Genomic DNA, 16,243 nt, shown 5'->3' with positions numbered 1-16,243 from the left:
CGTCTTGATTTTCACTTTTCTTTTACCACTTTGGATTTTCATAAGTCGCCTTCTAGGTCCATTTTAGGTCCGTAGCATCACTGACGAGTCCTAGAAGGACAAAACAGCTGTATGATGTAGCATCACTGACGAGTCTTAGAAGGACAAAACAGCTGTATGATGTAGCATCACTGACGAGTCTTAGAAGGACAAAACAGCTGTATGATGTAGCATCACTGACGAGTCTTAGAAGGACAAAACAGCTGTATGATACAGTCTAATTGTTTGGCTCTAATGTATTTCAAATCGATTCAAAACGTACCGAAACAGAAAAAAAAGAAATCTTTAAGACTGTTCAGATATTCGTAACAAAAAGTAAAAGTTTTGTTTCCATATGAAAGCTCTGTAAATTGTATACTCAATGACATGGTAATGTAATGTTTGCCAGACTGTACACACTACAATTGTACATAACTGACTGGATTTTGAGAACTTCTGCCCCCCCCTAGCCGCAATACGCTAGAGAGAACTTACGTTTAGCTCGATCGGTTGAGCGTCAGATTAGGAAGCCAGGGGTTCTAGGTTCGATTCCGAGCGGTGGCATGAAAATTAGTGATGACATCTTTTATATGTATGATACATGTGGTGATGTCTCCTACAGAATTCTGTCATGCTGAGCTATTGGCCAGTGTCTACAAGTACAAACGAACCATTTTTCTGGATACAATTTGTGTAATATGTTATATATTTGTGCAATTCAATAAAATATTGTTTAAATCAAAATAACTTTATCACAACAGAAAGGTTTGAAAGGTCTGATGGAGACCTTGGGAAAGTTTGATGGACTGCATCATGACCTTAATGGCAAATATAATTTTAATTGCGTGTGCGATATGAAGTTTACAGCTCGCCAGTGTGATTTGTGGTTTTATCGTCATAGACCTAGTTCTAATTTAACAACATGGCCATACTTGAATTAACCTAGAATTATATTACGGGTGTTTAGTGGAATTTGAATGAAGGTGGCATTTTGTTGTAGTGTTGCTATTGGTAACTAACATAACTTTTCGTCCATCATTGCTTCAGGAATGTTATTTGTGTTTAGCCAAGCTGGTGTACTTTATTACTACTCAGGGTAAATAACTGGTTGATCACAAACGACTAGAGATCATGGACATAGCGAAACCCATGTGAGACACATCAAGGCCGTTTATAGATGTAGATTAAAGCTTGCATTGTAACTCTATGATACACAGAGTCTAGAAAACTCCGTGAGCAGTGTAACTCAAGGATTGAACAAAATATGTTATTCATGTCGGGTAGTGAGAAACATTGGTCACACCGGTGACCCACAAGGGCAGAAGCTGGAAGTCAAAAGGTCTCAAAACGGACAATCTAGGACATCCGGGAACTTTAACTGGTGTCATGTCCTAGTTGGGTCGCTTTACGGAACACAGACGGTGGTATTACATTCTCGATTTACCAAAAATCGCAATCACACTATAATATCAGAATCCATGCATCATTGACAATCATGAAATACTTCTGTATTTGTTTTGTCATTCAACTCCTCAACAACAGAATTATTACTCATTTTGCCATCTTATATGGTATTGTGTTGTTGTAAAAAAAAATCGGAAGTGTCTCCATAAGGTCCGTAAAAAATGATGTATAACATGTAAAACATGTGGATTTGAAAATAAGCACTGCCTATGATCTAGAGCGTGACAAGTATCGCTGAACGGTTTGGAGGTCATTGCGACATATAAACATAATTTTGTATTATCTCAAACTCAGAAATTCAGAATAAAACAGTGCAAATTTTAAATCAAATATGCCTTTATCCTAATTGGTTAAACATTCTTACAAATCTTTGACATTACTGATTCCAAATATAGATACATATACAGTCAAACTTTCTTAATTCGAAGTTGTCAGTATTGTGAAAAAACTTCGAATTATCCGAGTTTATGAGTGAAAGGAGTTTCAACGTTTAAATTTTTCGTTAAAAAATTATTTTAAGAATTTCTAAGTATCCAAAAGACAAGTATAACAATACACAAATTTAGCAAGATATAAAAAAGTTGTTGAGATTTATGAAGGTATCATATGAAACAATATTACAGGAAATGAATATCAAAATACTGAATATTGTCTAACACCTGTATTGATGATGGGTAGGTTATAGTATTCGACTCGCCCTACACCTCTCTGATCTTCTCCTACAAATAACCCCCCAATTAACAGTTCAATTTTTTTCAGCATTTATCAAAGAAAAATCGCCAAAATTTTAGACAATTTCCATAGAAAAATTTACAGGACTGATCGATGATTGAATTGGGTCCAAAATTTGTCCCTTTATATTTCTACATGTAATATATAGTACTATTTCACTGTAAGCAATTACAATTGATTTCTATTCTGTCTCCTAACCGTGTATTAAAATTACTGCTAAGGACACTCGTCCTTTAGTGAAATTAACAAATACGAAAGAGAAAGGAAATTTGTACGGAAGCGTATTCCGGCCACGTTGGGTTTTATTTTAACTCGAAATTTCGAAAAAGTAACTCGAAATTTTAAGTTAGTAATCTCAAAATTTCGGATTACTAACTCGAAATTTCGAGTTGCTATTTCGAAATTTCGAGATAAAATAAAACACAACGTGGCCGGAATACGCTTCCGTAAATCTGAAGTGATAAGCAGTATTGAATTTTTAAAAAATCCCAAAAAGAAAAATATCAATTTTTTCCGAATCCTTTTATCATAATTGCTAACTTTTTATTCGCAGTTCGAGTCATTTATATGCTCAGTTTATTGATCCTGGAGCCTGAACGACCTGGAGATAATTTTAAGTATTCATTACTATTTCTATATGATAAAAGTAAACAGCGCGATATCAGCGGGAATGTTTTAATAATAAGATCGCTCTCCGTGTACACTCCGTTACGTATGGGTGGGGGTAGCATCATTGATATGCTTTTGATAGTTTGTACGTAACAAAACATGGAAAGATAATATTGATGTGGTGTTTATTTCAATGCTTGTGTAAGTTGTTAATTTTACTTTAAAATCCTCGTGCTTATTTCAACAAACAACATTCAGTGGAGGGATATCAAAATGAAACCGTCGACCACACCGAGTGCTGGAGACAGCCCAGCTATGACCCGAGCCGAGAAAATGTACATTGTCAAGGCGTTATTCGTCCGATTTCTGTTCTGTCTTCACAACTTTGTGGCAATATGGAGGACAATTACTGTGATAGGAGACCCCTTGTACTGGGTCTACTGCAGCACCTACCTATTGGTGATAGTAGAAACAGCCTACTGTCTCAAAATTAGGAAAGGCAAGGAACATTCATGGTAAGGTTTCTAATTAAACAGCTGTATAATTGGTGTCATTTCATAAACACTACTAGAGCTTAGGGATAAGATTAATAGAATAGGAATTGTCGAAGTGAGAACCAACGCTAATTGTCGAGGTGAAAAGATTCTCAGAATCATCGCAAGAATGTGAAAACTTTAGTAGAGATCGACTAGATCAAGCTAATGTAAAAACAGGCAAATCACAAATATGTTATTTAGCTGAAAGATAACGGGCAATTAGTTAGGTCGTAAAGTTTAATTAAATTTAAGTAACATAAGCTTACTAACCTCCGTGTTTGTACTTATCGATAAAAATACATGATGATCAGGTTTTTTACAAGTCTTAGACGAGGAAATATAGGAATGTATCATCACTGCAGTGCTGTAAATATTTCCGGTGATAATATACATTTGTACTTTTCAAAAAATCAGAGCGGTGCGTTCGGGTTTTCTCTATTCATGCAATCATGCTCATATAAATAGTTTTGTAACTAGTTTATGTAAGATTACAGCTTAAAATGACAAATTACCATGTGAAGCTTTCTATTCAAAACGGCGTCGTCTTGTTGTCAAGCTTAACGCCAAACGGTCTGACGTCAAAAACACAATACCTGTATTACCAAAACGTTTTTGAACACCGGTATCTGTAATGTTTTTTTTTCTATTCACTTTTCCTTTAGAAAATATAATAAAAAGAAAATTTAATGACTCCATGTAAATTTCATATATATGTTAGAATATATGTATATTGTTTCATTCTTATGGTGAAATATATCTAAATGTAGATTGTTTCACTCTTATGGTAAATATATCTAAATGTATATTGTTTCACTCTTATGGTATAATATATCTAAATATATCTAAATGTATATTGTTTCACTCTTATGGTAAATATATCTAAATGTATATTGTTTCACTCTTATGGTAAAATATATCTAAGTGTATATTGTTTCACTCTTATGGTAAAATATATCTAAATGTATATTGTTTCACTCTTATGGTAAAATAAATCTAAATGTATATTGTTTCACTCTTATGGTAAATATATCTAAATGCATATTGTTTCACTCTTATGGTAAACATATCTAAATGTATATTGTTTCACTCTTATGGTAAAATATATCTAAATGTATATTGTTTCACTCTTATGGTAAAATATATCTAAATGTACATTGCTTCACTCGTGTTTTGTATACAATATAGATATTCTGTCACACTCGTGAAATACACCACGTTATATGATATTTTTTCATTACATCACCCGATTGTTGGCGGCAAAAAATTCCTCTGAGTAATAATTGGCGTTTCTCTTAGACATTTAGCTTTCTTCAAATTCTTTTTTAACGATGCGCATTACCAATACTGATACAATTTACACTGGCCATTTGTCTGACGAAGGTGACCGAGGAGTCATCGAAACGTCACGCTGAAATTATCTACTGATTGTGTTGTAAGAAATTTCATTCTGGAAATCGATTGTGATGTCATAATATGACGTAATATCACGAATTTAAAATGTCGCAACATAATATCTGCTTGCGTTTGCTCTATATTTCGAACAAGATTTTATGATACTTGTTTTGGAGTTTTTGTTAATGTTCGCCAAGACTCGTAAAAATATTTTTAAGGCTGGTTTCACAAAATTTCACATGAAATTAAGTTTTCATTTAAGATCCTGTTTGTATTTCACATATGTGAATTATCTACCTTGTATGTAGGATGGCTGACCACTAATTACATACATATTACATACATATATATATAGATATTGGTGCCGTCCCGCATATTGTTTGACTTATATAAAATATACTTCTTCTACAAACTGTTTATCAATGCTCCTAATCTACAGATAATGATCTTTTATTGAAGAAGTATGTTACATGACGTAGTAATTTTATGGCAACAGTACAGAATTGCGATTATGGTACAAACTGAAAAAATCACGAATCAAGAAAAATGTTAAGTTTTGGGTTTTAAATAATTTTAAGAGATAAACAGCCATTACCCCATTAGCGAAATGGTTGTGATGAATTTAATGTTTGAATCAACACTTTTCACGAAAAATTCAATGGTAAAGTTCAACAAATAATTATTTAAAAAGAGAAGATTGGTCTTATCAATAATTAAATGTGCATGTAATTATCAGTTAAGTAAGTTCTCAACTACAGAATTAGAGGGGAAATATATCGACTATATTTGAAAAAAAAAACCTCGGACAGGAAATGTAATAGTACTGATATTATGTTGTATATATAAAGGTGGGACAGGAAATGTAACAGTTCTGATATTCTGTTGTATATATAAATTTGGGACAGGAAATGTAACAGCTCTGATATTATGTTGTATATATAAAGGTGGGACAGGAAATGTAACAGCTCTGATATTATGTTGTATATATAAAGGTGGGACAGGAAATGTAACAGTTCTGATATTATGTTGTATATATACAGATAGGACAGGAAATGTAACAGTTCTGATATTATGTTGTATATATAAAGATCGGACAGGAAATGTAACAGCTCTGATATTATGTTGTATATATAAAGGTGGGACAGGAAATGTAATAGTTCTGATATATGTTGTATATATATAAAGATCGGACAGGAAATGTAATAGTTCTGATATTATGTTGTATATACAAAGGTAGGACAGGAAATATTTCGATTATAACGTTCCTCCTTGGTTTGAAGTGTTTGTAGATATAACAAACATCTTTTATTATGATATTGCGCTGGTCCCCTTGAGATTTAAAACAGACACAGACAGATCATCATCAGTAGTACTGAAGTGATAAGTTTACTGTTGACTGCGGCTGTCAGTCCGATAATTATCTATTTGTTGGTGTGTTTACCTTTAAGGTATGTTCATTACTGGAGTAAAATGACAGTGTTTGTGTAAACCATACCCGACCTGTGTCAGTCACAAGGTATCATAGTTGGGGTTAAACTGTCCTTATCTCTACTACAGCCAGTCGGTGTAGCGGGTAGTTTAAAAAATCTTCGGGCTCAGTATTAAAAACAATTTATTTCATTGAAATTATGTTTAAAAGGCGGAAACCACTTACAGTGAAACTTCGCTATTAAAACCACTTTGGGGACTGGACAAAAGTGGTCTTTATAGCGAGGTGGTCTTAATAGTGAGGTCGATCAGATTGACCGCAAAGAACCACAACTCTGTTTAAAATAAAGACTTTATATATATCATTAAGTAATGTACATGTATATTAATGAACAATAATATCTAAACTGTAGATAAAATGATGAATTTTGTGAAATGCATGTAGAAAAGATAAAATTGGTGAATTGACCAAAGAATATATATGTATATATTCCTAAGTTTATAAAATAATATACATGTATATTTACTATTGTAAACATTGAATAAAAGAAAACAATCAATTTTAAGGTCAATGGGAATTTCACGTTAACTTTCATTTTTCTTTCACCTAAATTTACAAACACATTATATATATCAGTGCTGTGAAAAAAATAATAATGAAAATTTACAAAAGACCTGTATGTAGCCAGGTTTGTAATAACATGTGTTAATTTGAATAAGAACGTGCCCTGTACATTTCAATTTGTCTAAGAGAAAGTTTGGTTTAATCTTAAAAATGTTTCATCTTGTATTTCATTTTAGGATGTCGCTATGTACGTTCGTGTTTACACTGATAAACGTACCCTGTATTTGGAGACTTGAGCTAGACAAGATAAATGGCACGCCGAACCGTAACATATCGACCGCCGAGGCACTAAACATACTGTATGGGGTAAGTTGAAAAATCAGACGCGACATGAAACTTACTGTATGTGGTAAGTTGGAAAATCGACCGCCGAGGCACTAAACCTGTTGTGCGGGGTAAGTTGGAAAATCAGACGCGACACGAAACCTACTGTATGGGGTAAGTTGGAAAATCGACCGCCGAGGCACTAAACCTGTTGTACGGGGTAAGTTGGAAAATCAGGCGCGACACGAAACCTACTGTATTGGGTAAGTTGGAAAATCGACCGCCGAGGCACTAAACCTGTTGTACGTGGTAAGTTGGAAAATCATGCGCGACACGAAACCTACTGCATGGGGTAAGTTGGAAAATCGACCGCCGAGGCACTAAACCTGTTGTACGGGGTAAGTTGGAAAATCAGGCGCGACACGAAACCTACTGTATGGGGTAAGTTGGAAAATCGACCGCCGAGGCACTAAACCTGTTGTACGTGGTAAGTTGGAAAATCAGGCGCGACACGAAACCTACGGTACGGGGTAAGTTGGAAAAATCATAGAATCACCCTATCGACAGACCATTCGGCCATCCCACGACAGGCAATTTATCCACTCCTTTGATATTCACCGTACTGTCGGGTAAATTATTTACCCCAAAGACAGGCAGTTTATTTGCCAAACTGATAAGCAGTTTACCCACACTACTGATGGGCAATCGATCGATCCCAATGACAAGCAACTTATTCACACCACTGACAGGTATCCCCCTCTCCTCCCCGGACAGACAACTTATTCACACCACTGACAGATATCCCCCTCTCCTCCCCGGACAGACAACTTATTCACACCACTGACAGGTATCCCCCCTCTCCTCCCCGGACAGGCAAGTTATTCAAGCTACTGACACCCTATTGGAAACAGTGTGTCAACACTTCTAGACGAAAATGACATAACTGATATTCATGATAACACATTGACAAGATGTGACTATTTACAAATATTAATAAATTGTAACTAAAGCTCGGATATTTTTTTCAGGATGGACTTTCCGTGAACTTAACAAACGAGACTTGGGTGTTTACAATTGAACAGACATTTCTCCTTTTAATCATCTTCGCTAGATGGATACTTCCCAAAGGAAGACTTACCAGAGACAAACTCTCCCAGCTTCTTTTTGTCTTTCTCAGCAAGGCATCTGACGTTACCGATTTTTTCCAGTTGTTTGATGAAAACCAGGTGAAGCGCGACGATGTAGTAGTGTATTCTATTCTCAGCATCTGGACTCTCAGTGTTCTTCAGTTTAGCCTTGTGTTGACCGAAACAAAAGACAAAGAAACCGGAAGTGACGACATTCAGAATGAAAATCGTATAATGAACACCTGTCTGGAGACCGACGTTTGGAGTAACATCGTCTCACTGGTCATGGAAGAAATCCCTTTTTTTGTTGTGAGGATGTACGCAATTGCAACGTACAATTTGGTGACTTACAGTATAATTTTCTTTGCTGCAAAGAACATGTTAATGATTACTATGCTGGCGTATCGACTCTTCAGTGTCTTCAATGACGTCCGAGAGACACGAGTGCTTAAAAATAACAGAATATCACCTTCAATGAATCGTTTATCTGGTACATTTCGGAAAATGGAGGACCCATCTAACAAGGTAGTAAAGCGAGATGCTTTTGTCGATACAGGAAGTGACACAAATCCCGGAAGTGACGTAAAGTACCTGTCCAAAAATCGACCAAAAAGACGTCCGGAAACGTTTGTTGTTGGTATCGATGATTATATCAATTCTTAGACAAAGATTATCGGCGTCCAGAGTTGTGTTTGAGGAGAGTCTCTCATGACATGTATTCGGAAAGGTTATTGTTAATATCGGAGGAGGATATCCGAAATATTGGGAAGGAAACAAACAGTCAGGAAATGACGCGTTATCTACGGAGGAAATGCTGTTTTCATAGCAAGGGCGAAGTCCGTTTTATATTGTATGAAATACGAGGATGAAAATGAACTTCGACTGTTCATCAAGCCGAGGTGTCGTAAAATCATTGGTCAATATCCATCAAGTTGTCAACATTATGTCCAATCGTTCTATATCTTGTTAGTCCAGTCCATTTACAAAAGAACAAGAGCCCAACCTTGGAAATGGTTGTAGCAAAATTTATCAACATAATTCCTATATGCGACCAAATATAAACTAATGTAAGCATATTTAATCACGTTTGTTCTGTGATATCTTCCTTTTGTGTAACGATTTTTTTTAAATATTCAATATGACCTAAAACAATTCCAGTAGATGATTTAAGCTTTAACTTTCTTTGTAAATACAGAAAATGCTAGTTCTTAATTTCAACATTAAGCTTATTGCAAATATATGATGCTTAATTCATTTATGTTACATAACTCACCGTAGAACCACTAAGATATTGCCTTCAAACTCGTCAATTGTGCCGATGACCAGATATCTGATCATCAAGTTTACTAAGTGTGGTAAGATGGGGATACAAATATGGTAAAATCTTCAAGTTGAAAACTTCATCACATGAAATTTCTACTGAATAGATAAAATTAGTGTAGTTCATTAATCTGAGCAATACATATCTTTACTTTTTATGTTTTATCATATCCGATAATCTGATGATTTTGCGAAAAAAAAGCCATCCTGATATGGACGTTTTCATGGATTATGTTTGAAAAAAAAAGCAAAAACATTACCGACGCGTTAATAGATTTTAATTCAAAATCAATGTCGATGAAGCTATGGAAAAATAAGGACAAAAGAGAAAAATATCTAGGACAGACCGGTGAACGTGCAAGGTGTTCAGGAAGAGCAAGCGTCTTCTGGTTCATCGACGACACCCGCCATGTAAATATCTATAGTTCAACGAAAATAATGGCATGTTCCGAAATGAGAACAATGTTAGCACAAGGAAACTAACGAGCAAACTAACGAGCATCAGATACGTCTAGATTCATGTTGCAGAAAGAAATAGAATATTTCTAGTGATATCAAAAAGACGAATGTAACTGCATAATTGTATTAAAATTACGTACAACACATTTTGTACATAAAATGTACCAATTGGGAAAGAAATTTTTTAGATGTATTCATAAAGTCATGTCAAATTAACCATTAGATACTATAATCAAAGGGTTATTTTACTGTGGTAATGCCTGCCAAAAATATTTTGCAATTAGATAAAAAAAAAAAAAACAAAAAAAAAAACCGCAATTATATGTAGTACATACCCATATTATTTGTTCAAAATCATGTGACTGTTTTGCAGGTTTGGTCAATGTACTATGAGATGTATATTTTAGCAGCCGACTCCATTCTTTATTTCCAGATATCTTTACTAAGATGATATTTCTACTAAGAATAAACATGTACAGAAAGTAATTGCCCGGGCTTTTAAGTATTTGATTGTGATATTAAAACGCACATTGAATAAATATGGATATTGTTTGATTTGGCCTCAATCATCCCAAGATATCAACTTTCAAGGTCCCTGAATTTTAATATACAGAAACAAAATCTCTCATATGAGAAAATGACAGACAAATAATCATAATATATGATATACACTATATATAACCCGATCCTGAAAATTGATTTGCGACAACCAGCAATCGATCTTCGCCTCAAAGTCCCGCCAGGGGGCGTGTTTTTTTCTTTTTTTGGTACGTAATAGACATAAAAACTGTAGGTTTTGTGTCGCCAGTTCTGTTATAAATGTTCATCAGCTGTTTTAAGATGACATACAAGGGTATACTTTTATCATTCTATCGATAAACGATGTTTGTTGAAATCCGGATTCACTACTACCGTAACATATGTACTAATGGAAACATACTATAAATTTCGTCTTTTAAATCGACAGAATCACAAACAAAATGATATGTAACTACATTTTACACCAGATCTTTTTTTACAATGCCTTATCTTCATAATGACCTAGGGAATCAGAAAACTAGTAAATCGGGATGGAAATTTACAGCCACAGAAAGGCTGCAAGGTAAGCGTAGATCCAGTTTAACAAGCTCACTACTGTGCAATGTGTATGTCCGCCACTCGCATTGATGAATACCACACATAAGTCCGAACGGTTCTGTCTATCTATCCGCGATTCCACCAAACAATTAAACCTACATCATTTACGGCAATGGTAAATTACAACCACAAGTCTTAATAGATGTAAATATGCTGGCAAAGTGAAGTTGTTTGGAGAAAAGAGTGGACATGCTTGGTTTACAACATTTAACTGCTTTGACGAATATTGACTTATTATACCGGACCTCCACCATGGCAAATTAGTAAGATAATCATAGAAACAACAACTAGGACACAAGATGTGAATTGAATGTGGCCGTTTATTGTAGTAAACGACATTTGTTATTTAGTTAAACATTTATCATTTAAATAGACCGAACAAGTCTTAGATGGGGCTTATAATCTGCCGCCACATCATACGTAAACATACCCAGTCATAGAAGGAAAATTGACAACATACATAAACAGAAGATAGTACTGTTCCAGTTAAGAAACAAACATCATACAAAATTATCAGATATGAAAACTTGAAGAAGGAAAGTTTTACAGCATATAAAAGGTACATGACATACCTGGATGCTATACTCCAGGGTAGGAAAGATAACATCAAATGTGACGTCACACTCAGACGTCCAGTTAAAGGGCTCTGTTAACGTGGGACGAGCGACGGTTGGTGATCCGGGAAAAGAAAGCTGGAAGAACCGATCACAGTATAACAATGATGTTTATTTAATGAAACAAATAAACTATATATTTAAAGATGTCACACTCGCTAACTCACACACTCATAAACCAAATAATGATAAGTGTCCCTGTAGCTTCTAGCTCACGAAACAGAACAGTGTTCCTGTCAAACCAATGGTCACATCTGTAGCTAATGAATATCAATTACCACACAGTTATGTCAATGACATGACAGCTGATTAAATGCTGAATCAACTGAGACCCTGGCAGTGCTTTCCTTTTTACATTTGAATGAAAGTTTACTTCTGGTCGGTCCTGTAGCTTGGGTAATTTAAAGGAGAGGCCTGCCTGGTTTTATAATTGTCAAACCCATCTGTGAAGCACAGTTTCTTGCAGCCTGTTATATTTAAATGCCGATAAATCCATATCGGGTGCACGGTAACAATAACACAATACCTGTCATGAATCTCACCCTTTACCCGTGACGCAATTCCGCCTAGCGGTACCCTACCATTAAGGTGACTTACCCCAAGTGTATACAAAATATACATGCTTACGTGACAGGCTCTCTAGTGCCTACACAAAGCATTTGTTGTGTTAATATACATCCAGTCTTTTCACACTATTCCGAGACAAATGGTCAAATCTGAAACTAGTGTTCAAAGCTGTAACCAATGGTCACATCTGTAGCTAATGAATATCAATTACCACCAGTTTTACAACGGAGGTCAACCGCAGTGGTAGGTAGTCCTTGTATCGGTGAATACAACAACTGCCATTTTCATTTCAGTAATAATTACCATAACTTTAGTATGCAAATATGGTACTTACACCAATCTCTGTATCGCAAAACAAAAGATTAAAAAATCCCGCCCTCCCTACGATCCATGGGCAGACGTACTACTGAGCTGAGTGCTTTCCTTTTTACATTTGTGGTATTTCTTTCTTGTAGCTGAGTAATTTTACTCGGTTTTATTCTCAAACCCATCTCCCAACTTAACAGTTTCTTGCAGACGTTATATTTTGGCTATTTTCTGCTTTAATTCGGCCTTTGTTCGGCCTTTCCCTACTCCACGTGTCCGAGCGCATGACGACGTGTTTTTCGTCGTTCGGTTTTCGTGAAGTTTGTTGCCTTTTTCCGTCGTCTTTTTTATATGACCATTTTTTTTGTTATTTATTTGCTACGTTACTTTAGTTTTGGGCTTGCGTTCGTGGTTTTTTTTTTTTTTTCGTTGTATTTTTCTCAAAAAAAAAATTGTTGCCGTTTTATCTTCATTCTTTCTTGTTTCAAGTATGGCTAGTGCGGGTTTACCCCGTGTTTCGGCACATGGGTTTCCCCATTTCCGCTGTCAAGGCTCACCTGCCCGTGCGGCGAACTTCTAGCCGGAAGAGGGATTCGTCCTCTTCTTCTGGCAAGAGAAGTAATCCCTCTAGGTCCTTCACCTCCAGTTCTGAACCGGTGGGTGAGTTTGATGTTCCTGCTGGGGGTGCTCTCGTTCCGCCGAGCTCCGCCCTTGAGCAGGGGAAGGCTCTCCCTGTCCAGGCGCGTCCTGGAGTAGTGGGGGGCAGCCCGACCCTGACTCGGCGCAGTCTAGGGTCGAATTGGCCTCGGCGCGCCAGGTGGCGTCGTTAGTGGGGGCCGCTTTGACTCCGGGCCTGTACCTGAGTTCACTAATCCTGGTGTCAGCGCGGGGCCTGTTTTTCCACCCTCAAAGGCTTCTGGCTCTGAGACTTTACGCTCCAGTCCAGATTTCTCGGTGCAGGGTTTCCCAGGGGGTTTCCCCAAGGGCTTGGGGTTTCAGGCCAGGCGTACGGTTTCCGTCACCCTTTCCCCCGGGCTCGGGGTGCCGTGGTGCCTGCGGGCACTTATTCCAGCCCAAGACTAAGGCGGGCCATCTTGGCCAGTTCTGGGGTCACTCCCAGCCCGCGGGACCGTTCCCTTTTACTCAGGGGTTTGGGTTTAACCCCATAGGTTTTCCCTCGTGGAACCCATGGGGTTGTTCTCTCCCCCTAGGAGACGTTATAGCAGTGCGGAATCCCCCCCAACGTTCTGCTACTTAGGGGGCCTTGTCGGCCGGTCCTTAAAAGGTTCGCCGGGCCTTTAGGACTTCCGCCTCCCGCGCGGACCCGTCGGTCTCCTGTTCCCAGGGGTCGGCTTTGGGTCTCCGATCCAAGCCTACAGCTACGGCTGTTAGACGCTCTGCGCCTAAACGCCGTATAGAGGAGTCCCAATCTCCGGAAATGGCTCCTCTGGCGGCCCCTGTTCCTCCCAAGGGGACTCTGGCTACTGCCCGGGCTCGGGTTTTGGAGAAGAACTTCTCCTCTACCCGTGCTCCGGGTTTTGCCGGTCTGCAGCTCGGTGTTGGCGATTTGTCGGAGACTTCGACCTCATCAAACAGGGACAGCGAGATATTTCCCCCCAGTCGGTTTCTAGGTGGGTTTTCCAGGTCATTAAGTACGCTTATGAGTATTCTGATGATCAGGCTCGGGCGAGGGTGAAAGTACGGGCTCATGAGGTCAGGGCCCTCGCTGCGTCCTGGGCCCTCCTTAATTGGCCCTCCTTTCAGGAGGTCATGTCTGCTGCCTTCTGGCGGAGCAGGGATTCACAGATCTTTATCTGCGGTCCCTAGCTTCCCACTCAGAAGGTCTGTATTCGTTGGGACCTCTGGTGGTGGTACAGTCAGTGGCTGTACCTCCCAGTTAGCCCCGGGGCTGGTCTTTTCCGTACGGCGGCACGTGGGTATACCTGCTCTGTCCCCCATCCCTACCATTTTCGGCTGTGCTGGATGGGCTGCCTGGCTGCTAATCACCAATACGGTAAGACGAATTCGCATACTAAAGTTATGGTAATTATTACTGAAATGAAATTGAGGTTTTTTGATGTAAAACCAATTTTCATGAGGTAATACTTACCATAACTTTATGGAGTCCCATCCTGTCCTTCCTTCTTCCTATCTGCCTGGCTGCCCCTCTGCGGTGCCCCTTAAAGGCTAGAGGAAGGGAGATCACTTTATGTTCCTGCCGTGAAGGCTCATGGATCGTAGTGAGGGTGGGATTTTTTAATCTTTTGTTTTTGGGATATAAAGATGGGTGTAGGTACCATATTTGCAAACTAAATTTACGGTAAGTATCACATCATGAAAATTGGTTTTACATTTAAAAACCTCACGTTTCTTATACAGTAGTTCTTGTATTTATTGTCTACGTGTCATGCCTTAAGAATGTTAACGCCGTCTCGATGATTTTATTTGCTTTCGTAAATATTTCTTTAAGAAACCAGTAACATAGTAAAGTTCCCATAGGTATGTTATGGTGATGTTGTTAATATCCCAAAGGTATGTTATGGAGACGTGACACTGTAGTAATATTGTAAATATCCAATAGACATGTCAGTGTGATGTTGTAAATATCCAATAGACATGTCAGAATGATGTTGTAAATATCCAATAGACATGTCAGGGTGATGTTGTAAATATCCAATAGACATGTCAGGGTGATGTTGTAAATATCCCATAGACATGTCAGGGTGCAGTGATATTTTAAATATCCTAAAGACATTTCAGGGTGATGTTGTAAATATCCCATAGACATGTCAGTGTAATGTTGTAAATATCCCATAGACATGTCAGTGTGATGTTGTAAATATCCAATAGACATGTCAGTGTGATGTTGTAAATATCCCATAGACATGTCAGTGTGATGTTGTAAATATCCAATAGACATGTCAGTGTGATGTTGTAAATATCCCATAGACATGTCAGCGTGATGTTGTAAATATCCCATAGACATTTCAGTGTGTTGTTGTAAATATCCCATAGACACGTCAGGCTTACTGTTTTAATTAATTAAAAAACGCAGATTCCATGCGTTGTATACGGTATGCATCAATATATAAATACGTGACGTGATGCTGCAGTGATATTGTAAATATCCCATAGATATGTCACAGTGACGTGATGCTGCAGTGATATTTTAAATATCCCATAGACATGTCAGGGTGACGTGATGCTGCAGTGATATTGTAAATATCCCTGCAGTGATATTGTAAATATCCCATAGACATGTCAGGCTTACTGTTTTAATTAATTAAAAAACGCAGATTCCATGCGTTGTATACGGTATGCATCAATATATAAATACGTGACGTGATGCTGCAGTGATATTGTAAATATCCCATAGACATGTCAGCGTGATGTTGTAAATATCCCATAGACATTTCAGTGTGTTGTTGTAAATATCCCATAGACACGTCAGGCTTACTGTTACGTGCTGCAGTGATATTCCCATAGAAAATGTTGTATATCCCATAGACATGTCAGTGTGTGTTGTATATCTGCAGTGATATTGTAAATATCAATATATAAATACGTGACGTAGATATGTCAGGGTACGTGACATGTCAGTGTAATGTTGTAAATATCCCATAGACATGTCAGTGTGATGTTGTA

General features: G+C 37.6%; 1 protein-coding gene across 1 annotated transcript; it reads left to right on the top strand.

The window, feature by feature from the left end:
- Positions 1-3,096: 3,096 nt before the first annotated feature.
- Positions 3,097-8,858, top strand: LOC132561185 (transmembrane protein 26-like). Its single transcript, XM_060225913.1, has 3 exons — positions 3,097-3,338; positions 6,981-7,110; positions 8,097-8,858. The coding sequence occupies exons 1-3, from the start codon at positions 3,097-3,099 to the stop codon at positions 8,856-8,858; spliced, it is 1,134 nt and encodes a 377-aa protein (XP_060081896.1).
- The last annotated feature ends 7,385 nt before the right edge of the window (positions 8,859-16,243 follow it).

This window comes from Ylistrum balloti, unplaced genomic scaffold, assembly GCF_031769215.1.
Source record: "Ylistrum balloti isolate Yb309-2 unplaced genomic scaffold, AGI_CSIRO_Ybal_v1 Utg371170, whole genome shotgun sequence".
Taxonomy (NCBI): Eukaryota; Metazoa; Mollusca; class Bivalvia; order Pectinida; family Pectinidae; genus Ylistrum; species Ylistrum balloti.
Note: the sequence above shows the minus strand (reverse complement) of the source record. Positions and strands in the feature narration are given on the sequence as shown.